The sequence below is a fragment of the Rhodofomes roseus genome (assembly GCF_022264815.1).
Source record: "Rhodofomes roseus strain CIRM-BRFM 1785 chromosome Unknown C8Q71scaffold_12, whole genome shotgun sequence".
NCBI lineage: Eukaryota > Fungi > Basidiomycota > Agaricomycetes > Polyporales > Fomitopsidaceae > Rhodofomes > Rhodofomes roseus.
The window spans coordinates 440886-466490 of record NW_025952968.1 but is presented as its reverse complement, the minus strand read 5'-3'; the positions used below and the strand labels follow the sequence as shown (position 1 = coordinate 466490).

The window sequence follows — 25605 nt, the reverse complement described above, 5'->3', positions numbered from 1 at the left end:
ACCCCGATGCACACGCGCCGACTCGGATCGAGTGCCCCAGGCTTGCTTCCTCTGCGCAAGGCCTCATCCCGTACCACCTCCGTGTTTCTGTGCTTTCCCTATTCCATTGCAATGAATGCTCTATCGCGCAGAGAGGAGGAGACGCTGCTCAAGACCGCAAAGGCGAAAGCCCTGAAGGAGTGTGATCCCGTGGTCAAGGGTGCGTCGACGCTGGCCCTTGTCGCTGGAGCCCGGTCCAACTGAGTGTGCATTTGCCCGCATAGAGTTTGCTGACTGTGCAACCGGCCGGACATTCTCGGTGGCATGGGCATGCAGAGAAAAGTACAAAGACGTGCAAGATTGCATGTACCAGTAGTAAGTATGCTGTGTTCGCCTGCATTTCACTCATTCACCTCAATGTCCACGTCCAGTACGGGTCCAGAGCCCATGGCTGCTATGCGCGCAGAATACCTTCGCTTACGGAATGAGCAACAAGCAAGCCGTGATGCAACACAAGCAGCATGATTCATTGTGCTATCTTGTTCACGCATCTTGGGAAGGCACCTCACACTATAGGTCGCTGTACGGTGGTGAACAGAGATTGATTGGGTCGCCCAAGGTATTCCGAAGGCATGGCCGCGTCAGTGGAAGTTGTTAATGAGGCAAATGCCCTTCGGCGAGTTACGCCATTGGTATATCCATTGCCTATCAGAGAAACACTGATACAAACTATACTCGACTGCACGATAATACTGCATAGATAGGTCACGACATCGGCGCTGGCCCGGATACCTATCAGCCAGCCTATTTGCCGTTGACTGCCAACCATTGCTGGCGGAAAGCCATGAGGGACGTGATGAGACTGCGGAGAGCACCGGTGAACGTTGATACATGGCAGAGGGATAATCATGGACTGACCCGAAGATGCCCAGAACACCGTCGTTGAGGTTAGTGAAGCCGAGGTTGCTCGCAGGAATCCAGACGTCGAGAAGGTCGATGATGAACTGGTGGCGCGTTGCGTCCCGTGCACTGGAGAGATGTTTGTACTGCATGTCGAGAAAGGGCACACAATGGGTACGCACTTGTATAAGTTACCGAGCTTGGCGTCACGGTCGACGTCTTGTCCCTTCTCCGTCAAGTGTGCGTTCTGCAGCTTCCTGACATCATTCGCCAATCTCCCCGCCTGTGTTGATTTCAGTCCCACAGTTTCTGGGCATGATAGCAGACACGCTCACCTTGAGAAGGCCATGGGTGATGCTGAAGAGGATCCCGGCGAGCCATAAACGGTTGGCGTTCTTGCTGACTTTTTCGGCAGTAGAGGGCTTGAAGTTGAAGAACTTGATCGCATTTGCCTAAGGTGATAGAACGGCATAAGTACATAGACCAGTGCAGCACTGGTCGTTAGAGGCGTACCCAGACGAGCGTATCGTATGTCAAGTAGCCGAAGTACCCGAGCTGCCGGCATATGGTGGTGATCTGCTCCCCCGGCTCAGCCGCGATCTGGGCGGCTCGTAGAGCAGCCTGCAGATGCTCAATGGGCTTTCCCAGACGCATCACTGTCAGAGCCCTGGAGTGAGTTGCGCTTCGGGGATATGAGAGACAGGAGCATACACTTTCGGGCCAGCGCGAGGTGCGACTTGAGCGCGTTCCATCGCGCACCCTGGACCTTGTACCCGCGCGAGACCAAGTACCACGCAAGGAAGCGTGCAAAGTATTGGACTGCACGGTAGAGCTGGATGGTGTCTCAACGACCACTCGTGTGCGAGCTGAGTTCCTCTGTCCCACCTTGTCTCGACCGAGGTTCGTGCCCAGGACCTTTAGGGACTTCGAGACGTTCGGATGTAGGATCACTTGGGATGCGACGCTTGACATGGCTGCTCACTGGCGGAGAGGAGGTGAGGGTTGTTCCGCACGTTGTGCGAGCGACCTGCCCCGCACTCAGACGAGGACGGTGGGGATATGGAATGCCGCCTTCACGTGAATTCCGCTCTATTCGCGGTCTTCTAGCGCGTGACCGTATACTGACCGGGCCCACAGAGCGCGTGTTTTAATGTACTGGCGGACGTGTCGGGCTCCATCCCGACGCCGATGCGCGCTCGTGTGCGGGCGGTACACAGAAGGCGCTGGAATACTCCTCTCCAGCGGCCAGATGGCAGCAGACGGTGCAGGACGGCTACAGAGTATGTAGCCTGAGCGATGACAACGTCGAGCAGCACGGCCGACGGAAGAAATCGGGCGTTAGCCGGGAACAACCGCATTTCTGCCGCAGCTCTCTCGCCTCCTCGGGGACGTGTCGGCCATTGCCAGCCCTCTGCTCACTTTCTTAAACTCATTGCTCGAAGCCCTGGTGGTTCCCCTTCTTTCGTGCTCAGCGAAATCACCAGACATGCTCCGGATCACCCGCACACACCAGCTCGTGAGCGCGAATTTCACGATGCGTCCGAATCGATGTGTGCTCATGTGATGTCACCACTTCCTTCGGGCTACCGTAGCTGAGGACCCAGCGTATACCCGCTCGGATCCCAAGATACTTCTCTACGTCCGCAATCATCATGGTGATTGGATTTATACGTCTTATGGCCGTCCGTGTCTTGATAACCACCGCGTTGCTTGTAGACCGACCAGAAGCACCGTATTGAGCGCGACACCTTCGGCGAGCTTCAGGTCCCTGCGGATCGGTACTGGGGTGCCCAAACACAACGGTATGTCTACCATACGCCGAAGTGCGACCGTGGTGCCTCATGCATTCTGCGTAGCTCCCTCCAGAACTTCGACATTGGCGGTCCTACTGAGCGGTTACCACCCCCGCTCATTAAGGCATTTGGTGTGCTAAAGAAGGCATCTGCGATTGTCAATACGACGTATGGCTTGGATCCCAAGGTTGGCCAGGCGATCCAGCAGGCTGCTGATGAGGTCCGTATGGCTTGCACGCATATGCAGTCGAATTGTTCGTACTCAACACATTGTGCCCAGGTCATCTCGGGCAAGCTCATCGACCACTTCCCTCTGGTCGTGTTCCAGACTGGCAGCGGCACCCAGAGTAACATGAACGTGAACGAGGCAAGTCTCAGAATCGGGTGATACTATGGTCATGGCCAACTCCCCACGATAGGTCATCTCAAACCGTGCTATTGAGATCCTTGGTGGTGAGCTGGGCACGAAGAAGCCTGTGCACCCCAACGACCATGTGAACATGAGCCAGAGCAGTAACGACACGTATGCACAATCCCCTATGTTTCCGTGGGACCCGCGTCTCACCGAAGATCGCCGTTTAGCTTCCCAACTGCAATGCACATCGCAGCTGTCGTGGAGATCAGCCAGTCACTCATCCCTGCACTGACTGAGCTCCGAGATGCTCTCGATGCAAAGGCAAAGGCGTTCGACCACATCATCAAGATTGGTCGTACGCACTTGCAGGTTCGGGTTTTGCTGCCGTGTAATCTTGCGGTCAATTAAGTAATCTATCTACAGGATGCAACTCCCTTGACTCTCGGACAAGAGTTCAGTGGCTATGTCCAGCAGGTCACCAACGGCATCGAGCGTGTGAAGGCTGTCCTTCCTCGCCTGAGCTACCTTGCTCAGGGAGGTACTGCTGTCGGCACTGTACGTCGCCATTACTACTGACCTTGACAAGCTTTTCATGTACGCTGTCGATAGGGCCTGAACACGAAGAAGGGCTTCGATGTGAAGGTCGCTACTGAGATCTCCAAGATCACCGGCCTCCGCTTCGAGACCGCACCGAACAAGTTCGAGGCCCTCGCATCCCACGACGCTCTCGTCGAGGCGCATGGTGCTCTCAACGTCATTGCATGTTCGTTCATGAAGATTGCCAACGACATCCGGTACCTCGGCTCCGGCCCTCGCTGCGGTCTGGGTGAGCTCAGTCTGCCGGAGAACGAGCCTGGTAGCAGTATCATGCCGGGCAAGGTCAACCCCACGCAGTGCGAGGCTTTGACCATGGTTGCTGCTCAGGTGATGGGTAACCAGACTACGGTCAGCGTTGCGGGTGCTAGCGGCCAGTTTGAGGTTAGCAGACAGTGCAGTTCATTCCCTATTCAGATCGCTGACTGTATTCTGCAGCTCAACGTGTTCAAGCCTGTCATCATCAAGAACGTGCTTCAGAGCATCCGTTTGCTGTCAGACGGTATGCCGACGTCTTCCATTGCTCGAAGCTAATTGCTCATCATTCGCCTCATGGCAGGCTCGAGGTCATTCACGAAGAACTGCGTGGTCGGCATCGTAGCGAACGAGAAGCGCATTAACACCCTTTTGAACGAGTCCCTCATGCTGGCTACCATCTTGAACAGCCACCTCGGCTACGATAGTCAGTTGTTCTCTAGTCCTTGTATGCACCCACCTGATCGCTTACATGTTACGCAGACGTTGCGAAGTGTGCCAAGAAGGCTCACAAGGAGGGCACGACGCTCAAGGAAGCCACCGTTGCGCTTGGCCTCTTGACCCCGGAGGAGTTTGACCAGAAAGTCCGTCCGGAGCTCATGTTGGGCCCCGACGAGCCGTAGAAACAGTAGATGCCTTGATTACAGTAGCTTACATTGATTTGTGTCTATACTTGCGCGGTTGTCTTCATCGTCGTGTTCTTGAGGGATCTATCATATGCTGAGAACAAATCTTGCTAAACGATGTGGCGTGGACATAAGTACGGACCTCGCCGCGTCAGACGTGTCAGAGCATACAATGCGTATCGCTGACAGGATGATAGCAACGCTCTATTATAAGCAACGACCGCCCGAGGACGGTGCGTACGATGGGCGAATATATGTCGGCCGGACATCGACGATGCAGAGCAAGGAGATTCGAACCGCGTCGGGGAGGCGGCGGGGCGGGGGCTGCAGCGGCCGAAAGGGGAAGTGTCACGGTGTGACGAGTGGACAGAAGGTCGGGGGAGGATCGTGATGACCAAAAGGGGAGTTGACATATTTGTATCGGGCACCAAATCCAATGAGACCAGGCATGCTGGCCATTTTGCGGCTCAGCCGTCGTGTAAAGCCCCGACCACCCATCACTTCCCCTCTCTTCTCCCTCCACCGCCTCTGACCCCCTCCTCGCCGCCCCCGCCGCCGCCGCCGCCGCCTCTGCCGTTCTGCAACGCTTCGCGGCTGCGTATTGGGCTAGTAGGCGCACCTATTTGTTCCCTGGAGGATCACTGCCACCGTATCGTCGTTTTGTCGTTCCCGGGCGCCAGCTACCCCGCCACGTTCAGAACTGTGTCCGACTCCTTGCGGCTCTGCTCATATAAAATCATTGCTGACCGCCACTCCTCCGTATACCCCGCGCCATGTCTCTCAAGCACATCCTCAATGACGATCCGGCGCCCCCGGTCCATGTCTCCGCCCCGGCTGCCCATACGCCTGTGCCGACCTCCGCCATTGACCCAGCCCTCATGAGGCCTTCGCCTCCTTCCAGAACCGAATCCTCGCATTCGGACTTGCGTGAATACGCGCATTCGCGGTCCCCGCACGAGGTCGATCAGCAACCCCCGGTACGCGAGTACGCGTTCCAAGCCGTCCAGCCCGTCGCATATGGTAGATATCGTTATTCGGCCTCCGCGTTTACCTCTCATGCGTGTTCTCAGGTAACTACTACGGGCGCGAAGACGAGCGGACGGCATCTCCGACGCTCTCTAATGGAGGCCAGTACAATGCAAGCGAGTTCAAGGATGGCTATGCCGATGGCGGCAACAGGCGCAAGCGCAAGCAGCCGGAGGATGACGACGACGATTACCACCCGCCTGGTCAGAAACGGGTGCGTGGCAAACTTCTTCACCGTCTTGCGTGCATTGATATCATGAGCGTATTACAGGCATTGCGGCGCAGTTCGACGCGCGTTCGGCAGCAGCAGATGCGCAATCACACACCCGCCTCCGAGATGGACACGGAGCCTCTCATCCAAGAAATCTCTTTCGTGAACGAGGAGGAGGCACGGCAACCATCGTCAGACTTGGAAGACTGCGAGGAGATATGGAGAGGCGAGCTTGGGAACTATGTCATGGAGACTCACAAGAGGCAGAAGCAAGTGGATGCCTGGTTCTCTCGATGGATAATCGTAAGTGCTCTAGAAGGTTGTGGCTAGCTCGCGTACTCAACTCGCGGCAGGAACGCGACAGCATCACGGCCTATCATATGTCCCATGCCTATAGGCAGCGTATCGCACGTATACCTCCACCTCCACCACCACCTCCGCCACCTCCCCCTCCGATGGTCGAAGAGCTCCTCCGCCCAGCCTCGCCATCTCTACGCCCTGCGGATGGCTATGATATGCCCGAGTTTGTGCACATGGACCATACCGGCCGACCGATTCGATCCGGTCAAGATGACTTTTCGCGGGGTCTGGATGATGCCTCGGTATCTGGTAGGCACAAGGGCAAAGGCAAGGAGAAAGAGACGGGGAAACGACAGCCGGTCTACTCCGTCTCAGACAGCGAAAGCGAGCTTGATATTCCGATCTCGAAGACCATGCCCGCTCACAAGAAGCGGAAGATTGCCGAGGATGCTAGAGACACTCCGGATGAGAGTGAACACGTCAACAGGGCGGCTGGTCCCCATGCTTCGCCAGCCCACAAGCTGGTCGCGTCCGCAAAAGGCAAGGGGAAGGGCAAGCAGATTCAGAGGGAAGACAGCGTGGACAGTGTTTCCACCACACCGAAGCAGCGCAAGAAGCTGGGCCCGAGGAAGAAGTACGACACATTACCACCTCAGACGCAGGAGTTGCTGGGAATCGGAGGGGCCGGCTCAGCGACTGCTTCCGTCGCTGGCGACATTACGCCTTCAGCTTCTCGGCCGGCTTCGCCTGCTCTTACCTCGATTTCCGCGACTGTCTATGAACTTGATGAGCCTATACCTGCTCTGAAGAAGGCGAAGAAGGTAGACGATACTGTGATGATGAAGCGCGTGAGGAACCTGGAGGATGCACAGCGAAAGGTCTGGACCAACATCGCGAGACGCGATATTCCGAAGGTGTGCATTTTCGTCTTATCGGTGCGGGACTCACTTGCTGATGCTGTCATCCCAGGTGTACAAGTTCCACGCGCAAGGCTATGCATCGAGACAGAACATCTCTAAGCGACTCGCCACGCATGCATCAATGCATGCTCGTAAGCCATATGTGAAGGCCGGCAAGGCACTCAAGGATACGCAAGCGAAAGGCAAGCGGCTCATGCGCGAGATGCTTGTCTTCTGGAAGAAGAACGAGAAGGAAGAGAGGGACGTCCGTAGGCGTGAACAGCGAGAGGCACTTGATCGCGCCAGGGTTGAGGAAGAGAAGCGCGAAGCCACCAGACAGGCCAGGAAACTCGAGTTCTTGATCAGTCAGACTGAGCTCTACAGTCACTTCGTGGGCAGCAAGCTGAAGAGTAAGCGTCACGTCAGTTTTTTGCGTGACATTTTTGACCTTTGTGTAGCTGCCGAGCTTGAAGGCGAAACCGGCCTTGCGGCTGCTCCCGCGGGTGCCGACCTTGTAGACGTGGATCCTACGACGCTGCAGGACATAGACTTTGACGACGGTGGGCACACTGGCTGACTGTGGACTCACCCGTGCTCATGTGACATCTCCAGAGGACAATACCAACATGCATAGACATGCTCGAAATAACGCTCAGGTTGCCATCGCACTTGCCAAACGAAAAGCGCAGGACTTCGACACGCAGGCTGCTCTGGAGCGCAAGACGAATGAGGCACTGAAACTCGCGAAGCGACAAGCTCACATACGTGCCGACGAGGATGTTGAGGGCACTGGTTCCGGGCCGGCCACGACACCTCTCGTAGATTGTAAGCCTGCTGGTTCACTCGTTTCCCAGTAGCACGGGACTTACCATTTGACAGTGGACTCGGATGAGCTGAACTTCCAGAACCCTACATCGTTGACTGGGGAGCTCACCATACAGCAGCCGAAGATGCTCATGGCTACTCTCAAGGAATACCAGCTGAAGGGTCTCAACTGGCTCGCCACATTGTATGAGCAGGGTATCAATGGTATCCTTGCAGACGAGATGGGTCTGGGCAAGGTGAGGAGATTGTGACGCATCTCGTCAAGCGCTGCTAACGAATATTCCAGACTGTTCAATCTATCTCATTGCTCGCCTACCTGGCTGAGGCCCACGATATCTGGGGACCTTTCCTCGTCGTCTCCCCTGCGTCCACACTGCACAACTGGCAGCAGGAGATCAGTCGTTTCGTGCCCAAGCTGAAGGCTCTCCCGTATTGGGGCAATGTCAAGGACCGCGCCACGCTCCGCAAGTTCTGGAACAAGAAAGAGATCAGCTATGACGAGGACGCTCCTTTCCACGTTCTGATCACGAGCTACCAGTTGGTACGTCCACAACACAGTGTCGACTGTGAATAACACGTACTCACTGGCTCATAGGTGACTCAAGATCAACAGTACTTCCAACGAGTAAAATGGCAATACATGATCCTTGATGAAGCGCAGAACATCAAGAACTCGTCTAGTGCTCGTTGGAAGACGCTGCTCGGTTTCCAGTGTCGAAACCGTCTCTTGCTCACTGGTACTCCTATCCAAAACTCCATGCAAGGTGAGGATTCGGCGAGTTGAATCAGTCCGCTGAACTTACGTGTTGGATCTCATAGAACTTTGGGCATTGCTGCATTTCATCATGCCGAGCTTATTCGATTCGCACGACGAGTTCAACGAGTGGTTCTCTAAGGATATTGAGAATGCCGCGGAGAACAAGGGTAGCAAGTTGAACGAGCACCAGCTGCGGAGGCTGCATATGATCCTCAAGCCGTTCATGTTGCGTCGTGTCAAGCGACATGTGCAGAACGAGCTCAGTGACAAGGCAAGTCTTGGATGCATCATTCTCATCACTCGAGCTGACGCATGTGTTGCCACAGATTGAGAAGGACATCTACGTTGACCTCAGTGCTCGGCAACGTGCTCTGTACAAGGGCCTGCTGGCCAACGTCTCTGTGGCGGACTTGCTGGAGAAGGCTGCAAACATCGGCGACGCGGATTCCGCGAGGTCACTGATGAACCTCGTCATGCAGTTCCGAAAGGTACTGTCATATTAAGTTTCAATATGGTCCTTGACTTACGCCGTCTTCTTCCAGGTTTGCAATCATCCAGAATTGTTCGAGAGAGCAGACGTTGTCGCGCCCTTCTCCTTCTCTGATTTCGGCAAGTCTGGACCTCTCAACCGAGAAGGCGACTTCGTTCAGTTGGCTTATTCAACCCGCAATCCGATCGAGTATTCGATACCTAAGCTGTTATACGAAGACGGTGGGCTACTGGACGTACCGAGAGAGGATGCACCTGCCGTGGGCGACACGCGTAGGGTCGCGAGGTTGATGAACATCTGGTCAACGGACTGGGTGTATCGGTCCTCCCAAGAAAGTTTGTACTGCTGTACTCATTTCGATATCTTTGCTCACTTCGTCTTGCCCCAGATGCAGCCTTCTCTTTCCTGAAATTCCTTGATGTGTCGCCTAGTGAAGTACATAGTGTGTACACCTCCCACGTCTTCGAAACGTTGCTACGTGCATCTCAGAGGGAGCGCACGAGGCTCGACGACGATACGTATGCAACGTTGGTGTTTTCAATACTGTCACGATGGTTACCTAGCTGATCTGTCACCAGGGACGACGCTTTCGTTGCAAACGTGGCTGCTGGACCCTTCCGCCTGCCTTCTCGGGTACCCGCCATCAAGACGGTAGATGATCTTGGCTTGACGGCTTTCCGCTCAATCTCCTCCGCCGCATGGCAATCTTCTTGCCTCTCTCGCCGGGATCTGAAGTGGTTCACCCCTCCAGCTGTGGCGCCCCCCATATCCATCTACTGTGCCCATCGCAACTTTGTTGAACGTCAAGCCACGCTGCGCGAAGCCCCAGTCGACTCGCTGGCACTGTATGGTCTACCTCCGAGTATGCGGGAGTCCCAGGAGGCTTGCGCACAATATCAGCGACGGTTCTCTGGCGTCCATGTGTCTGGTCTCATTGGAAGTTCACCGCCAGACGAGCTACCTATGTCGACCATGCAGGTGCCAGAAGCCAAGCGACTCATCTATGACTCGGCGAAGCTCGCTCGCCTCGACGCGCTGCTCCATGAGTTGAAGGCGGGAGACCATCGTGTCCTGGTATACTTCCAGATGACGCGTATGATGGACCTCATGGAAGAGTACCTCATCTATCGCCAGTACAAGTATCTGCGCCTTGACGGTTCGTCGAAACTGGAGGACCGTCGAGATATGGTCATGGAGTGGCAAACAAGGTACTTCGAACCTAGATTATCGGAGTTTCCGTGCTAATATCGTTCAAGGCCCGACATTTTTGTCTTCCTTCTCAGTACGCGCGCTGGAGGTCTTGGTATCAACCTGACTGCTGCCGACACGGTCGTATTCTACGATCACGATTGGAATCCGTCCAATGATGCTCAAGCGATGGATCGTGCACATCGTCTTGGGCAGACGCGCCAGGTCACCGTTTATCGTCTCATCACTAAGGGTACGATCGACGAGCGCATCGTCCAGCTTGCACGCGTGAAGAAAGATGTATGTTTGATCGTCTGTCGTATTTTGCCATACTGACAGTAAGTACAGGTGCAAGATATTGTCGTCGGGAACAAGACTTTCACCGATGTCACGAAGCCCAGTGAGATCGTACAACTCCTTCTGACGGAGGATCAACTGGCGAATCTCGAGTCCACCGAGCCGTCCACGAAGAGCAAGGGGAAGAAGCGCGCCGACACCGCGCAGGCGGATGCAGGCAGAGACTTGTGGAACGACGAGGGCGACGAGTTCTTCGGGCAACCCGCTTCGGGGCAGGCTGGTAACACTGGCGATGGCGTTGATGACGATTCCGGGACACCAGTCCCGACCTCGGGTCGTGGTAGGAAGCGGGGTGGCGGAACTGGTGCACCTCGCGGTCGCAAGCCAGGCCGCGGACGCGGAAGGGGGAAAGCGGCAATGGCAATGGCTGATGGCAATTCGTAGTCCTCGTGCTCTGGGACTCAAGCAACCTCCACTCTTTTCTAGCGTTATTGTGTCTCTCGTTATGTATTTTGCTCACCGCTGTACTGGACACTTAGAGGCCTGTAAGGACGTCGTATGTATTTTGAGCGTTTGGCAGTACTCCATGAAGTGATAGTTTACTCGTTTTGCTCTGATAATGTGCTCCTGTATGCGTATGTACTCTATGCAGCCGTAGCATGAACATATACCCGCTGTTCCAGCCAAGCGACCAGAAGCACTGTGTTATGGTGGTGTTCCTGGTGACTTTCTGACCGCCATGTGTGTGTCCACGTTTGCGACCAACGAGACGCCGGATCGAGATGTCGGCAGTGGCCGCTGGTTTTCCTACGGACTTGAGATCCTGTGAGATCGTTCCAAGCCACCACTGCCCTGTCGATTGCGTCGGGACGACTCACTTCATGAAGTGGTCCAGCTCTCACCTTATGCACTGTATCCATTACAGATACTACCCGTTTTTGTCGCAATCACCTGGGTGGCGATAAACTACCACAACTCCTCCAGATCCTCACGTTACTTCGCCCAGTCGCCTCGTACTACTACACGTCAAACTATCATTCAAGAGAGGTCGACGGGAGGCTGCTGAACTAAGAAGGAAGTAGAGTGTCTATAACACCCCGTCATGGGGACCAAAAAGAAGAAAACGCAGCTCAAGCCGGTGGCGAGGGGTTTCGCGACTACCTCTATGCCAAAGAAAGTAGTTCCTGCGGTGGATGCCAGCGAAGATAACAGTTCATCGGCGGATCTCAAGGATATAGAGGTACAAGGAGAGGCATCATCGTCATCGGGAGATGTTTCGAAGTCAGCCGACAGTGCGCCAGGACAATCCGAGCAAGATGTAGATCCCGGTCTTCAAGGATTCGTTGACAAGTTGCAGGATAAGACAGAGAAGGACATCGTCAGAACCATCAAGGTGGGTGTGTAACTAAGTTCTACACGCTCTGTTTCTCATTCGTGTCATATGCAGGCTATTGAGCAGGAGAGGCGGTTTGCTGAGACTATGACTCCTCTGGAGTTCGACTCCAGCTTAGTACAACGCGTGCTGAACTTGACGATGGATTCCGAGGAGGGCCGTGAACGTAAGAAACACATGTTGATCACGCTGAACAGACCGTGATGCTGACCATTCGACAGACGAACCTACGGTAGACGAACCAGCAGAGAAAGCACTGGCTCGTCTGGCTGTAACGTACGGGGTCCTCAGACGACTCGGGTTTTCCGAAGGAACAGTTGAAGAATGCTTGCGATCGATCAACGGTGTCGATGTGGACGAGGCATTCGATTGGGTATGTTCAACCCGCTGTAATGCATGGTTCCAGTCGCATTGAAATGCACTCACAGTTACACCTGCACTGCACGGATGAGGAGCTGCAAGTAGACAGTGGTATGCTCATGACCTCATTCTGTCCATTGGACAGAACTGATTGTACGATACTACAGACGCCCAGGTTGGTGGTACCGAAGCATCAAGCTCCAAGGCAATCAGTGTCCCTTCCACTCCCCGGACAACACAGCATTCGTTGCCTTCCCGCAGCCGCCCTGTCACTCCGACAACGTCCGTACCTTCGTCCCCGATTAGAGCGGGATTTCCAGGCCGTCTCGACGCCAATGCACCTGTGTTCGTACCAAGTGGCCTGTCTTCGCCTTACCCCTCCCAGGACAACACGCAGGTTACAGAGTCAGGGAATGTGACGCCGACTTCGAAGAATGGTCATCGCAGCTCGAGTAGCTCTGCGAGCTGGTCCCCAACAGACGATCCAAACGCCGCATTCGTACAGCTCAAGATGCAAATATCAGAGTTGACTACCCATCGGCAACCAGGCGAGACACGCGATGCATCCTTCCTCCAGCATTTGCAACGACGCCTAGAGGAGGTCAAGAAGGATTACCTCTTCGATGAGGTTGATGCAGAAAGCCAATACCGCATCGAGCGCGAGAGGGCCGATGCTCGTATGCTACAGTCAAAGTTGCGTGGAAGTGCAACGGCAGCCCCGCTTACTCCATTGATGCCTACGACGCCTACGACACCTCGGAAGTTCAAACCCGTTCAAGCGCTGTCTCCCAGTACTGCAGACGCCACAAAAGCGGACATCTTCGACGATGAAGAGTCGACCGGCGGCATGTTCGAGCTATTGGACGAAATGCCGACGACGGAAGTCACACAGAGCGGCACGACTGTGAACGTTCGAGATATGGCACTCCCGAAACACTGGTCCGGGCGCACTCCGAAGTCTGTCCTAGCAGAGAGAGTGCACAAGGTTGACAGATTTGCCGTGATCACGTATACCGACATCTCAGGAACGAGTCGAGTCAAGAGAGCCAAAACTGATATTCGATGGAGTGGTGGGAAGACGGATACCTGGTCCATGGACGATATAGCATGCCACGACATGTCGCAGGCAGAGCAGTACATCTCGACTGTCGCTCTGCATGCGCTCGCCTTCCAGCAGTCAGAGGGATTCGCACTAGGGGCCACGGCTGGTACAAATAGTCAAACGGCGTTCAGACTGCTGCCTGCTATCCACCGTGATCTCTGGGACGAACTCGAGAAGCGTAGACTCGAGCAAGACAACGCTACCAACCGCGATATATGGGCCAAGCTGAGATCGATACTCGAACCGAAGCTGAAGACCGAACGGGAGGTGCGTTGTCTTGAGCGAAGAGTTCCGTCTCACTTCGGGCTCACCCATGTTGTCCAGAACATCGAGAAGAGCGCAAAGCCTACAAGCGACTTGAAGCAGCGCCACGGAAGCCGGAGCTACAAACACGGGAGCGAAGTAGATCCAGAGCAGATAATAGCCAGCTTCCAAGCACGCCAATCGAGTCCAGCGTACCAAGAAATGCTTGTACGCTCTGCATTTTGATGCGGATTTGAAGGTCACTCACTGTATTTCTCGCAGCGACAACGAGAGCAGCTTCCGATAGCACATTATCGCGACGACATCATCGCTGCCCTCGAGACGTCTCAAATCCTAGTCCTGAGCGGCGAGACCGGATGGTACGTCCCTAGACCATTCGACTGATTAGCGCAGATCTGACACATTCGCCTCCAGCGGCAAGTCTACTCAGCTGCCCTCCTTTATTTTGGAGGAACATCTCTCAAAAGGCAAGCACTGCAAGATCCTTTGCACTGAGCCCCGCCGGATCTCTGCGATATCGCTGGCGCAGCGCGTGTCACGAGAATTGGGAGAGCCTGCTGGTGCAGTGGGCACAGCGGGATCCATAGTCGGGTATTCGATTCGTTTGGAGAGCAATATCACGAACAAGACGCGGTTGGCATACGTCACCAATGGTATCGCACTGCGAATGCTGGAGGGTGGATCTGGCCCAGGAGGTCAAGGAGCGGCTTTCGACGAGATCACTGTAAGCGCGTTCCACCATGAACGCTCTCCGTACTGAACGCTTCTACCAGCACATCATCATCGACGAGGTCCATGAACGCACCATAGAGTCCGATTTCCTGCTCATCGTCCTCAAGTCCTTGCTTCTCGATCGCCCCGATCTCAAGTAGGTCGTTTACTTGTCGTGTCGAGCACTGACTCACGTAGCATGTAGAGTCGTCCTCATGTCTGCCACCGTGGAAGCTGAGAAGATCTCGAACTACTTCGCCGGTACTCCTGTGCTCTACGTGCCTGGACGGACTTTCCCAGTCGACGTCCGTTACTTGGAAGATGCCGTGGAACTGACTAAATGGAAGGTCACCGAGAACTCGCCATACGCTCGCCGAGGTTCGTTGCGTACCTGACAATCCTTGCTGAAATGCGAACTGAATCACCTCAGGTTATGACAAGTTCTCGCGAAGTAAAGCGCGTAACGAATGGTCCGAGGACGCTATTCCTGCAGACGACGACGACGATGACACACAGGAGAAGGTCAAGCTCGAGAAGCGCTACTCAACCCTGACCGCCAACACGATCAACCTTCTTGACGAACGTCTTGTACCCTTCGATCTCATCATCCGACTGCTGGAACGCATATGCCTTGAAGACCCTGCCTATGCGGCGTACTCGTCAGCGGTGTTGATCTTCATGCCCGGAATGGGCGAGATTCGACGACTCAATGACCTCTTGATGGAGCACGATGCTTTTAGTTCTGAGGATCGGTTTAGGATCTATCCGTTGCATTCCACGATTTCAAGCGAACAGCAAGGAGCAGTGTTCGACATCCCTCCTCCTGGTATACGTAAGATTGTCATAGGTTTGTCCCCATAGAGTGCTTTCCATGTCGACGCTTGCTCACAATCCCTTGTAGCGACGAACATTGCCGAGACTGGTATCACGATCCCGGACATTACGTGTGTCATCGACACGGGAAAGCACCGCGAGATGAGGTTCGTGTTCTCATGAAGGAGGCCCAAGGTTCCTTATTTGACTCCTGCCCAGGTTCGACGAGAAGCGCCAGATCAGTAGGCTCGTAGAGACGTTCATCGCGAAGAGCAATGCTGCCCAGAGGCGTGGTCGCGCTGGGCGTGTTCAAGCGGGGCTCTGCTTCCATCTTTTCACGAAGTACCGTCATGAGAAGAAGGTGAGCCATCTGGTTGCCTCACGATGTACCTTTGCGCCTAATGGTGATCCCCTAGCTGGCGCCTCATCCTGACCCAGAGATGATGCGCTTGAGCCTTAGCGATCTTGCGTTGCGTATCAAGATCATGAAGGTCAAGCTTGGGACGACAATCGAAGACGTGCTGTCGCGTGCGTTAGACCCGCCACTGCCCGTGAACATCCAGCGGGCTGTCTCAGTCTTGGTCGAGGTACGCACGCACATACTCTAGTCCTTCAAGGATCTAATACAACACACCTGCAGGTCCGAGCAATGACTCCCTTGGAAGAGATCACGCCGATGGGTCGCTTGCTGAGCAAGCTACCCACCGACGTCCATCTCGGGAAATTCCTGCTCATCGCCGCGCTGTTCCGCTGTCTGGACCCTGCACTCACCATTGCAGCCACTCTCAACGCGAAGTCTCCGTTCATCACGCCGATGGGCATGGAACAGGCTGCCGATCGCGCCAAGATGTCTTTCCGCATCGGTTAGTTGCAAAGGATGTTCTGTGACAGTACACGGAGGGGCTGATTATCGATCAGAGAACTCGGACTTCCTGACTATCCACAACGCCTTCGCAAGCTGGCGGCGTGCATCCGCGAATGGCCAAGCGCAAGCGCGGAAGTTCTGCAAGGAGAGCTTCTTGAGCTACCAGGTAAGTACATCGTGTTGAGAGTTATGTCGCGTACTGATCTTCTGGCCAGAATCTGCAACAGATTGAAGAGATCCGGCAGCAGTACCTTGGGCAAGTGCCGTTTCGAGTTCTCTCCACTACGACATTGTCGAATTTTCACTCTATCAGGTACCTCGTTGACTCGTCGTTCCTCCAAGTGGACAGCGCGTTCGTACGCGAATTGAGCAGGTGAGCACTGCTCACTCTTCCCGAGTCGGACCTATCTGACTCCAGATACAGAGCGCGATACAGTCGGAACCGAACCCGATTCGTCACCGTGCCTCCAGACATGGATGCATGCAGCGGAAACGCGCACCTCTTGAACGCTGCTCTCGCTGCCGGCCTGTACCCAAAGATCTTGTCAATTGATCCTTCCACTGGCGCGCTGAAGGCCGTCTCGAACAATCAGGCGGCCTCCTTCCATCCAACCTCGATCAACTTCGGCAAGCGAGCGACGGACTTTGGGGTCAACCACTTGTGCTACTTCACATTGATGTGAGCTCCCTTGTATTCACCGTGAGCATATGGCTCATGTTAGCGACCTAGGCAATCGAAGAAGCTCTATGCATGGGAGACGGGACCCGTAGACGAACTGGCAATGGTTCTGCTTTGCGGAGAAACCGAGTTCAAGCTGGCCGCCAACAGTGTGTACATCGACCGGAAGATCAAGTTCTGCTTCTCGCCCAAGACTGGGGTCGCCATCAAGCTCTTGAGGGCTCAACTAAGTTCGCTGCTCTCAACCCAGATGCGAACGAAGCCGTTGTCAGAAAGTCAATTGCTGTGGAACGACCTTGCCATGATGGTCTTGGGGAAGGTGAAACCAGAGGAGCCGGGAAGACAGTTGGATAGCATAACCCTCGTAGTCAACAGTCGGTAGTAGCTATCATACTGCATCCATGCAACATGAATATGCATGCATTTATGTGAAGACGTTCCATGTCTCATTTGTGCAATGGCGTAAAGCATAGATTGCATGGAGACTCGGCTTACAACATAGCAATCATGACAAGCGTAGTATAGCAGCAGTACACAAGTACATGTCTACTCCTCCTCTTCCTCGTCAGCAGCGCCCTGGATGTTGTAGAAACGCAGCTGGTAGGAGTCTTTTGAGTTTGCGACGACACTGAATTCGCTCGTCAGTACTAGCTAAAAGTGGGCAGGTATCTACACTCACCGAATCCAGTCGCGGAGGGTGTTCTTCTTGAGGTACTTCTTCGTGAGGTACTTGAGGTACCGCTTCGACAGAGGGATGCTCGAAGTCACAGTGAGCTTCACATCGCCTGCGCAGAGATAATCATATTAGGGTGGCAAGAGTCGAATGCGCAAAAGGACGTACCTTCACGGATGATCTTGACGTTCTCGCCGAGCTGTCCGGTCTTGCCGTCGACCTTGATGCGGTCGTGCAAGTACTTTTCGAAGGCCGCGCCATCGAAGACACCGTCGCCCGCAGGCTTCGAGTAGTCGATGACAAACTTGTGCTTAGCAGCAGCAGACTTTCCGGACGCGGCCTTCGGCTAAAGAGAAGGAAGGAAAGGAAAACCCAGCATGAGCCTACTGAGAAGATAACTCAGCAAAGCAGTACTGGGGACTAACCATCTTGACGGATCGGACGGGAGGGATAGGGGACGGAGAGGGTGTCTTGAGGAGGCCGTTAGAGAACTGCTGCTCACAATCCGCGTCTGTGTACGCGCTCTTGTCACGTGGATGGTGCTGTACAGTCAACAGGGAAGCTTTCGCACGGTCGGCAACATCCGATGCCAGCCGGAAATGGGAGATGCGTACCCACGCCACCCCGGGCGGGCAGATCTCGATCGCGGGATCGTGATCCCCGTGAGCAGCGCGCAAACGACGCCGAAAAGTTTGGACTTGCATTGGACTTGCACTCGACCATGGCCTCCGCAAGCAAGCTCACCCGCGACCAGGTCGCCTCTGCGCAGATCCAGGGCGACTATGCACTTAAGCCCGACTCGTCTGCCCCGCAACTCGACACGTCGCAATGGCCGCTCCTCCTTAAAAACTACGACAAATTGTTGGTCCGCTCTGCACACTTCACGCCCATCCCTTCCGGATGCAGTCCGCTGAAGAGGGACATCACCACTTATATCAAGTGCGTACTATATCTTTTACTCCTAAACATCTAACTGAGCTTATGCAGATCTGGTGTCATAAATTTGGACAAGCCGTCCAATCCCTCCTCTCATGAAGTTGTCGCTTGGCTGAGACGGATCCTGCGTGTGGAGAAGACTGGCCACAGTGGGACGCTCGACCCGAAGGTCACTGGCTGTCTCATTGTCTGCATCGACCGTGCTACTCGTCTGGTCAAATCCCAACAAGGTGCAGGAAAGGAGTATGTCGCTGTACTCCGCCTCCACTCGAGCCTCCCCAATCCTGCAGCCCTCCCTCGCGCCATCCAGACCCTCACTGGTGCCCTCTTCCAACGACCACCACTCATCTCAGCCGTTAAGCGTCAGCTCCGTATACGTACGATCTACGAGTCGAACCTTCTTGAGTTTGACGAGAAGCGGAACCTCGCTGTCTTCTGGGTCTCTTGCGAGGCTGGCACGTACATCCGGACGTTGTGTGTGCATCTCGGTCTGATCCTTGGTGTCGGTGGGCACATGCAAGAGCTCAGGAGAGTGAGGAGTGGTGCGCTCAGCGAGAACGACAGCATGGTCACTATGCATGACGTACTTGACGCACAATGGGTATACGACAACACACGAGATGGTGCGTATGATCACACACACGTCTTCCAGTTCCTCACCCGTATCCCGCAGAGTCGTATCTCCGCCGCGTCATCCGCCCGCTTGAGTCGCTACTAGTCGGCTACAAGCGGATTGTTGTCAAGGATAGCGCTGTGAACGCCGTCTGCTATGGCGCCAAGCTCATGATTCCTGGTTTGCTCCGCTACGAAGCTGACATTGCACTGAATGAGGAGGTTGTTCTCATGACAACCAAGGGTACATAATAACGTCTTGTCAATTTACGTTGTGTTAACGGTTTGTTTCAGGTGAGGCCATCGCTCTTGCCATTGCACAAATGTCCACCGTTGAACTGGCCACATGTGACCACGGTGTTGTCGCGAAGGTCAAGCGGTGTATCATGGAGCGAGACACCTACCCGCGCCGCTGGGGTCTTGGCCCGAAGGCTTTGGAAAAGAAGAAGATGGTCAAGGATGGCAAGCTCGGAAAGTACGGCGAGAAGATTGCGGGCGTCACTCCGGCTGAATGGAGCAAGGACTATGTTGACTACTCGCGAGAGGTTAGTACACATTGTCGTCAAATGACTGGCGGAGACATTGACCATTGGTTTTTTGTTGCAGGAGCCTACCGCTGGTCCGTCGACGACTACTGCTCATATAGAGACTCCCGCTGCAGAGCCTGCCGCCGAGGCGAGCCCAGCCAAGGAGAAGGAGAAAAAGCGGAAGCGGAAGTCCGAGATCCCTGACGCAGATGGCGACGTCTCCATGGCCGTAGAGGAGAACGGCGACGAGGACGCTGCTGCCAAGGCGGAGCGGAAGCGTCTCAAGAAGGAGAAGAAGGCGAAGGAGGCGGCGGAGCAAGGCGACGAGGACGAGGACGAGGAGGCAAAGAGAGAGCGTAAGCGGCTGAAGAAGGAGAGGAAGGCGAGGGAGTCGATAGGCGGCGAGTCATAGTGTTCGTGTCTCGCGCCCTTGTTGCGGTGTAGGTTGGCTGTAGTAGCAAAATTCTTGCCGTCGTCGGTGACAGGCGACGCTGACCTTCGTGTCTTGTGTTCATACGTATACTTTCTTGCACGTAGTCTCGCTGTATCCTAGCTGCTTTGCATTGATTCTACTCGTCTGTCTTGTTCCCTAACTGAATGCAGGAACGGACGTGCATTATATGTGATACTCGTGTCAATCGGAACGGTAATACAGTCCCAATATCAGGCTCAGTTTTGCGAGCTGTTGGCGACCAACACGATGGATACGTAGGACGATCGTTAAGCGAATAATTTACGATTTGCGGGACCGTGAACTACGGTACAATCAGCAAGGGAACGTGTATGCTACAGAGCAAGGAAACCAGACATGGTTGGTATGGACGTCCAACAATGTCGCATTAACGAGGCGAACATTAATAGCACTCAATGAAACCGACATCAAGTCCATGACACAACCGCCTCATCGCAGTGATCACACTCATTGGAACGTCCAATCCCTCACAGAAGGAACGTCACGAGGGCAGCGACAGACCCAAGCCCAAGCAGTGCGTTGACGACAAGCACGTCGGCACCGCTAGCGCCACCCGTGCTGGATGGGCTGGCACCGGTGCCAGACCCAGACGCCGACGCGGAGCCTGTGCCGTTGAGATCCATAGCAAGCTGCTGGAAGGCGGCGAAGCTGCGGTTGCTGTCGGCGACGGCGTTGACAGAGAAGACCATGCCCATTCCGCAGTGGCTGGCACCGGTCGGCAGGTGTTGCTTGCACTGTGCGTGGAAAGGGGTGAGCAGATGCGTGAGGGGTAGATAGGAGGGACGTACGTAGAACCAGGTCGGGGAGGTGTTGTTGACAGTGACATTGAAGGTAGGGAACTCGGTCGCGTTGTCAGAGACGGGCATGCTATAAGACGTAAGGTCAGTTGGAAAGTCGGCTCTGGAATCTCGCTGACTTACAATCCAGAGTCGATGGCGACGACCTGACCAGTGCTAGCATCGGTCAATGGACGGCAAGGATCAGGGAAGGAAGCCTGGGTGGCGGTGTGATTCTTTTGGTGGCTGAGCAGCGGAAAGGTCATCAGTATCGACGCTTCGTTGATAGGCTGCCCAGAACGTACAACTCGAAGACAACCGTATCGCGCGGCTCAGCAGTGATGTTCGAGGGGCTGAACGTCAGCTGTCCGTTCGAGCCACCGACAACAATCTTGTGCGTGGTCCCCTGGAGCGACACAGGCGTCGCGGCGGGCGAGCCTGGGTACGATGAGTACGTGGTCACCCAAGACGACGCCTGGACCGTAATCGTCTCCGTCACTACCGAGACTGTCGGCGCGGCGGGGATCGTCACGTTTCCATATGCGGCGGTGGTCCAGGAGCCGGACAGAGAGGACGAAGTAGCAGTCGCGCTCAGGCTGGCGGAAGACTTGAACGCCGCGCCTTCAGCGAGGGCGTTATTGAGGTAGTTCGGGAAGGAGCTAGATGTGCCGTTCGCTCCTGGGTTGACGGCGAACACCATGCCGTTGCCACAGTGGCTTTTGGGAGTGTCGTCTGCCTGCCGGCAGTAAACCCAGATCGGCTTGGTCTGTATAGATACTTATTAGCTGGGTATAAAGCATCTATTGTTTCAGGATACGTACATCGTTAACGGTGATCGTGTAGGTCGGAAAGTTGTCCGTCTGGTTGGAGGGGACAAACATGCTAACGAGTGTCGTTAAGCGAGAGCCAGGAGAGCATTCATCGGAATACGCTCACAATCCGGAGTCAAAACCGCCGCTAATCTTATGGCATGGGTCATTCAATGAAGACTGAGTCACGGTGTGGTTTGCTTGTTTGAATTGGAAAGTGATCTGGTCCCCAACTGAAGCAGACTGGAAGTGCTGTTAGCAGCCGTTGTGGTAAATCGTGAGTCGGAGGGACTCACAAGGAAGCTAGGGGTGTAAATCTGATCCGCGTTCGCGCTGCCTACGATGACATCGTGAACAGCGGCAGACACAGCAGACGCGAGGGCGAGAGCGGCAAGAATAGATATCATGACGGGGGTCGTGAGCGCAGGGAAGAAGAAAAGAACAAGGAGTATGAACTTAGTCCCAGTCTCTCGAGGCTTTTGTACTTCTCAGTTGGTGGCTATGCCGCATTGAGGCCTCACCTTTTTGTTCTCTCGTCCACGGAAGGCGCGTGCCTAACACTGCTTAAATTGGGAGTCTATTGAGACAATCACATCGGTCTCGCGGTCTAACCACTGCCAAGGAACCATGGCGCTAGGGCTTAAGCTAATAGCGGGTGACCCAGACGTACCATTGGTTGTGTTTAGGTTGTCGCTCGCGCCCCTGTCTCTGAGACACGGGTCGGCGATCGACCATCACGTCGAATTAGGTCACCGGGCGCACTCGAAGCAGCCGTAAGGCCTGCGGTGTTCGTAACAATCCCTGTGGTAACGCATGCTATTGGACGGTGAGCAAAACACCGTTGGAGGCTATGTCCCCGAGACCACCGAGTCCAGTGCACCGACGGGCAGGTCGTGTACGAAATTGCGGACTCTTAGAGGACAGATCCCGCTGTCGCAGTGAGTAAATGAAGCTCTTTGTGAGAGGCGTACAAATGTCGAGGCACAGCCTCCCCCGCCCGGTGTCAAGACTCGATGAAACGTGTCGTTCGATGTTGAATATTGATTCTTGAAGACCACCTCTGAAGCAGTTGCGACCAATCAGGCGCGATGCCTTGTTACGCCACTGCTTAAAAAGGCAGGTCTAGTAGTGCTTCTGCCATTATTGTTCACTCACCTGCTTCCCCCAATGACGGCCCGTTTGAGCACCCAATTATGAGACATTGGCCCCTACTCCCTGCCGCAACGAAGGACACGGCGCAGGAATTGCTACTTCTTGCTGCACCCTCATAGCTGGGCTGCTACATAATAGATCTCAACGACGACTAGGCTCCTTCATCCTGAAGTTGCCAATCATGTAAGTGCGGTATACGATGTCATGACACTGATATCGAACACTCTACACGTATTTGCGTCTCGTTGACCAAGGACGACTACGCAATCACCGGAATGCAGCAGCATTGCACCTGCCAGTGCAAGTGGTTGGGACTTATGCAACCTGCTGCCACATCGAATGCCTAATTTCTACTGAGCGTCCCAGAGCCGGTACGTACTCGCATTGCACTCACAATGAGTCGATCAGCGCTCGTTACGTCCGAGCCAGCCGTCGGAGATGGCTGTACATTCAGTTGACATTCAGTGCCTCGGTGCTACGAAGTTGTGAAGGCACCATCACGGTTGACTACCATGATCACATGTGCCTTGTGGATGGTGATGAAGGTACAACGTTGTTACTCGCAAGTAGGTGAAGGAGACTCACAGCAGGCAGCAAGGAGGTATGTACCAGGTACTTATGCACGGCGAATACAGCGAGTTCGGGCATGGGCCGGGCGTCAGAGGAGGGCGTCCGGGCAAAGGCGAGCTGGGAAGCTGTGCCGAGGAATCGCGGTGAGTGGCCCATCAAATGTTTAGAGACCATCAATCCGACATCAGAGCAACCGGAAGATTTGTATTGCTCTCGATGAATCCTTTCTTATATTGGCAGTGCTCCCGCGCCTGCGCCTGCCCACCTATTCTCCGCGCCCTTGTAATCGATTCTTTGCCTTCGCGCTAATCGCTCTTCTCTATTCTTCGTTGTCGACGTTTCTTCGCCTTCGCCTTTAGCTTCGTCTTCGTCTTTGCTTTTCGCCATACATCCTCTCAATTCCATCCTCATGTCTCGCAAGCAGCCCAAGCCCCTCCCGAAGTTCGACGTCGGTACGTTATCTGATCGCCGTGTCCGGATAGACAGAAGACCTAACCGTCCGTGTCTCGCAGGCTCCGACTATGTCATTCTGCACGGGCTCGGAGAAGGTGCATACGGTACGGTCGCGGCAGCGCTGCACAAACCGTCCGGGAAGGAGGTCGCGATCAAGAAGGTCCTGCCCTTCGAACACACGCTCTTTTGCCTACGCACACTACGAGAGCTCAAGCTGTTGAAGTTCTTCTCGGAGACTTGTGTGAATGAAAACGTACGCGTGCGCGCAGTCGGACATCGCTCTTCACTCTGACTTGTCGTGGTAGATCATCTCGATCTTGGACATCATCAAGCCTCCTACGAAGGAGGAGTTCAAGGAGATCTATTGTGAGAAGGCTACCTGAGCTTCTCTCACCAAATGACTGAGCATCCGCATCGCAGTTATCCAAGAGCTCATGCAGACCGACTTGCACCGCGTTATCAGGACACAGCAACTTACTGATGACCACTGTCAGGTATGTAGCGTGCAGGAGCCTTGGGTAACGACCGAGTTGACCTTGAATACCTCATAGTACTTCGTGTACCAAACGCTGCGTGCGTTGAAGACCATGCACTCCGCGGACATCGTCCACCGAGACCTGAAGCCCGCAAACCTCCTGCTCAACGCGAACTGTGATCTCAAAGTGTGCGACTTCGGTCTGGCACGCAGTACGCGATCTACAAACCCGGGCGGAAAGGAGGTAGGTCTCATGACGGAGTACGTTGCTACGCGATGGTACCGTGCTCCGGAGATCATGCTGTCGTTCAAGATGTACACGAAGGTGCGCACACGGTCCATTCGCTAGGCGGGGTAACGCGCAACACTCTGACACGGTTGCTGCAGGCGATTGACATCTGGGCTGTTGGTTGTATCCTCGCCGAGCTGATCAACGGGCGGCCCCTCTTCCCCGGTCGTGACTACGGCCATCAGCTCGACCTCATCCTCGATGTGATCGGTCAGTATCGCGGTCCCACGCGAAGTTAGCACCTATCTCACTCATGCACTTGTCCCAATAGGCACGCCAACACTCGAGGAGTTCTACGGCATCACGTCGAGGCGTTCTCGAGACTACATCCGTGCGCTGCCCATCAAGAAGCGAAAATCGTTCAGCACCATTTTCCCGAAGGCAACCCCGGAGGCATTGGACTTCCTGTCCAAGACACTGGTGAGTCCCCTGTGCTTGCCAGACGTGGACGAACCTTGCTGAACCACATGGTCAAGACATTCGACCCGAAGAAGCGTTTGACGGTGGATCAGGCGCTGGAGCACCCGTATCTCGCGGCATACGTGAGTCTGATGCGTTAGTCCAAAGGTCATGAGTTGTTGATAGTCGCTATGATACCTCCCCATACAGCATGATCCGGAGGATGAGCCTGCCGTGTCCTCCCTCGATTCGGAGTATTTCGAGTTCGACTGTGAGTGTCATGCGTGCTCCGCTGATCCTTTGCCACATGTTGACATCTCCATCCTGTAGACCTTGACCTGAACAAGGACGAACTCAAAGGTGTGCCGAATTGACTCCGGCGATTTGTGACGATGTTCTGACTGGAGTGAATTTGCACAGACCTGCTGTACGCGGAGGTTAAGTCCTTCGTGCCCTGCATCTGAAGGCACTACCCTGCGTAGCCACGAGCTCCGTATCGGCGTGAGATCCTGAAGGCAGAGCGCTATGCCCTGTAAGTTTACTTCACGACCGTCCGGTGTTATGATGGTATACCCGAGTGTAGTGTCTACTCTGCGACGACGAAACAGATAGAGATGTGCTGATCTATACATGTAAAACATATACCTGCATTCCTTGGATGTTGTTCACCGCAATTGGGTCTATTTATTTCATTGTATCTTCTGCTATAGCAATATAATCGACGACAACAACAAATCAGAGGAACTGCGTGAATGTTTGGACCACTTTCTTTTTGGCTGT

General features: G+C 54.6%; 9 protein-coding genes across 9 annotated transcripts; 6 read left to right on the top strand and 3 right to left on the bottom strand.

Annotated features, from left to right (window-relative positions):
• Window positions 1–55: 55 nt before the first annotated feature.
• Window positions 56–635, top strand: C8Q71DRAFT_91756 (cytochrome c oxidase biogenesis protein Cmc1 like-domain-containing protein). The gene is made up of 3 exons (XM_047929195.1): window positions 56–199; window positions 264–354; window positions 411–635. The coding sequence occupies exons 1-3, from the start codon at window positions 112–114 to the stop codon at window positions 502–504; spliced, it is 273 nt and encodes a 90-aa protein (XP_047778074.1). The 5' UTR covers window positions 56–111; the 3' UTR covers window positions 505–635.
• A 148-nt stretch (window positions 636–783) lies between these two features.
• On the bottom strand, window positions 784–1851 carry C8Q71DRAFT_908124 (peroxisomal biogenesis factor; the record flags this gene model as incomplete). Its single annotated transcript, XM_047928983.1, has 7 exons — window positions 784–841; window positions 898–1008; window positions 1062–1162; window positions 1215–1331; window positions 1393–1535; window positions 1591–1711; window positions 1765–1851. The coding sequence occupies 7 exons, from the start codon at window positions 1849–1851 to the stop codon at window positions 784–786; spliced, it is 738 nt and encodes a 245-aa protein (XP_047778073.1).
• Window positions 1852–2013: 162 nt separating this feature from the next.
• On the top strand, window positions 2014–4499 carry C8Q71DRAFT_869537 (L-Aspartase-like protein; the record flags this gene model as incomplete). The annotated part of the gene is made up of 12 exons (XM_047928317.1): window positions 2014–2395; window positions 2472–2534; window positions 2596–2681; window positions 2736–2892; window positions 2953–3030; window positions 3092–3195; window positions 3255–3396; window positions 3451–3582; window positions 3637–4005; window positions 4060–4123; window positions 4181–4303; window positions 4360–4499. The coding sequence occupies exons 1-12, from the start codon at window positions 2366–2368 to the stop codon at window positions 4497–4499; spliced, it is 1488 nt and encodes a 495-aa protein (XP_047778072.1). The 5' UTR covers window positions 2014–2365.
• A 413-nt stretch (window positions 4500–4912) lies between these two features.
• C8Q71DRAFT_822884 (SNF2 family N-terminal domain-containing protein) lies at window positions 4913–11182 on the top strand. Its single transcript, XM_047926225.1, has 17 exons — window positions 4913–5522; window positions 5573–5742; window positions 5800–6042; window positions 6093–6953; window positions 7009–7348; window positions 7397–7498; window positions 7551–7763; window positions 7818–7999; window positions 8050–8304; window positions 8359–8527; window positions 8583–8791; window positions 8847–9008; window positions 9063–9345; window positions 9399–9537; window positions 9589–10218; window positions 10267–10498; window positions 10547–11182. Exons 1-17 carry the CDS (start codon window positions 5276–5278, stop codon window positions 10937–10939), a joined length of 4830 nt encoding a protein of 1609 aa, XP_047778071.1. The 5' UTR covers window positions 4913–5275; the 3' UTR covers window positions 10940–11182.
• Window positions 11183–11501: 319 nt separating this feature from the next.
• Window positions 11502–17123, top strand: C8Q71DRAFT_908122 (P-loop containing nucleoside triphosphate hydrolase protein). The gene is made up of 20 exons (XM_047928982.1): window positions 11502–11888; window positions 11943–12054; window positions 12110–12261; window positions 12317–12359; window positions 12416–13617; window positions 13675–13821; window positions 13876–13973; window positions 14029–14338; window positions 14388–14482; window positions 14531–14703; window positions 14756–15172; window positions 15227–15305; window positions 15358–15499; window positions 15555–15725; window positions 15779–16001; window positions 16057–16169; window positions 16219–16259; window positions 16317–16376; window positions 16428–16682; window positions 16734–17123. The coding sequence occupies exons 1-20, from the start codon at window positions 11598–11600 to the stop codon at window positions 17062–17064; spliced, it is 4455 nt and encodes a 1484-aa protein (XP_047778070.1). The 5' UTR covers window positions 11502–11597; the 3' UTR covers window positions 17065–17123.
• A 1-nt stretch (window position 17124) lies between these two features.
• C8Q71DRAFT_763083 (ribosomal protein L22e) lies at window positions 17125–17836 on the bottom strand. The gene is made up of 4 exons (XM_047923974.1): window positions 17781–17836; window positions 17524–17701; window positions 17362–17467; window positions 17125–17310 (listed from the first exon to the last, which is right to left on the bottom strand). The coding sequence occupies exons 1-4, from the start codon at window positions 17781–17783 to the stop codon at window positions 17229–17231; spliced, it is 369 nt and encodes a 122-aa protein (XP_047778069.1). The 5' UTR covers window positions 17784–17836; the 3' UTR covers window positions 17125–17228.
• A 201-nt stretch (window positions 17837–18037) lies between these two features.
• C8Q71DRAFT_91524 (putative rRNA pseudouridine synthase) lies at window positions 18038–20113 on the top strand. The gene is made up of 5 exons (XM_047929194.1): window positions 18038–18294; window positions 18343–18914; window positions 18965–19147; window positions 19198–19448; window positions 19510–20113. The coding sequence occupies exons 1-5, from the start codon at window positions 18077–18079 to the stop codon at window positions 19840–19842; spliced, it is 1557 nt and encodes a 518-aa protein (XP_047778068.1). The 5' UTR covers window positions 18038–18076; the 3' UTR covers window positions 19843–20113.
• A 256-nt stretch (window positions 20114–20369) lies between these two features.
• C8Q71DRAFT_709593 (uncharacterized protein) lies at window positions 20370–21894 on the bottom strand (the record flags this gene model as incomplete). Its single annotated transcript, XM_047920692.1, has 7 exons — window positions 20370–20636; window positions 20691–20769; window positions 20823–20924; window positions 20984–21444; window positions 21500–21560; window positions 21615–21730; window positions 21784–21894. 7 exons carry the CDS (start codon window positions 21892–21894, stop codon window positions 20370–20372), a joined length of 1197 nt encoding a protein of 398 aa, XP_047778067.1.
• A 1607-nt stretch (window positions 21895–23501) lies between these two features.
• Window positions 23502–25604, top strand: C8Q71DRAFT_91384 (mitogen activated protein kinase). Its single transcript, XM_047929192.1, has 11 exons — window positions 23502–23661; window positions 23722–23915; window positions 23968–24028; window positions 24083–24156; window positions 24214–24462; window positions 24525–24636; window positions 24698–24846; window positions 24903–24968; window positions 25036–25096; window positions 25156–25185; window positions 25246–25604. The coding sequence occupies exons 1-11, from the start codon at window positions 23619–23621 to the stop codon at window positions 25287–25289; spliced, it is 1083 nt and encodes a 360-aa protein (XP_047778066.1). The 5' UTR covers window positions 23502–23618; the 3' UTR covers window positions 25290–25604.
• The last annotated feature ends 1 nt before the right edge of the window (window position 25605 follows it).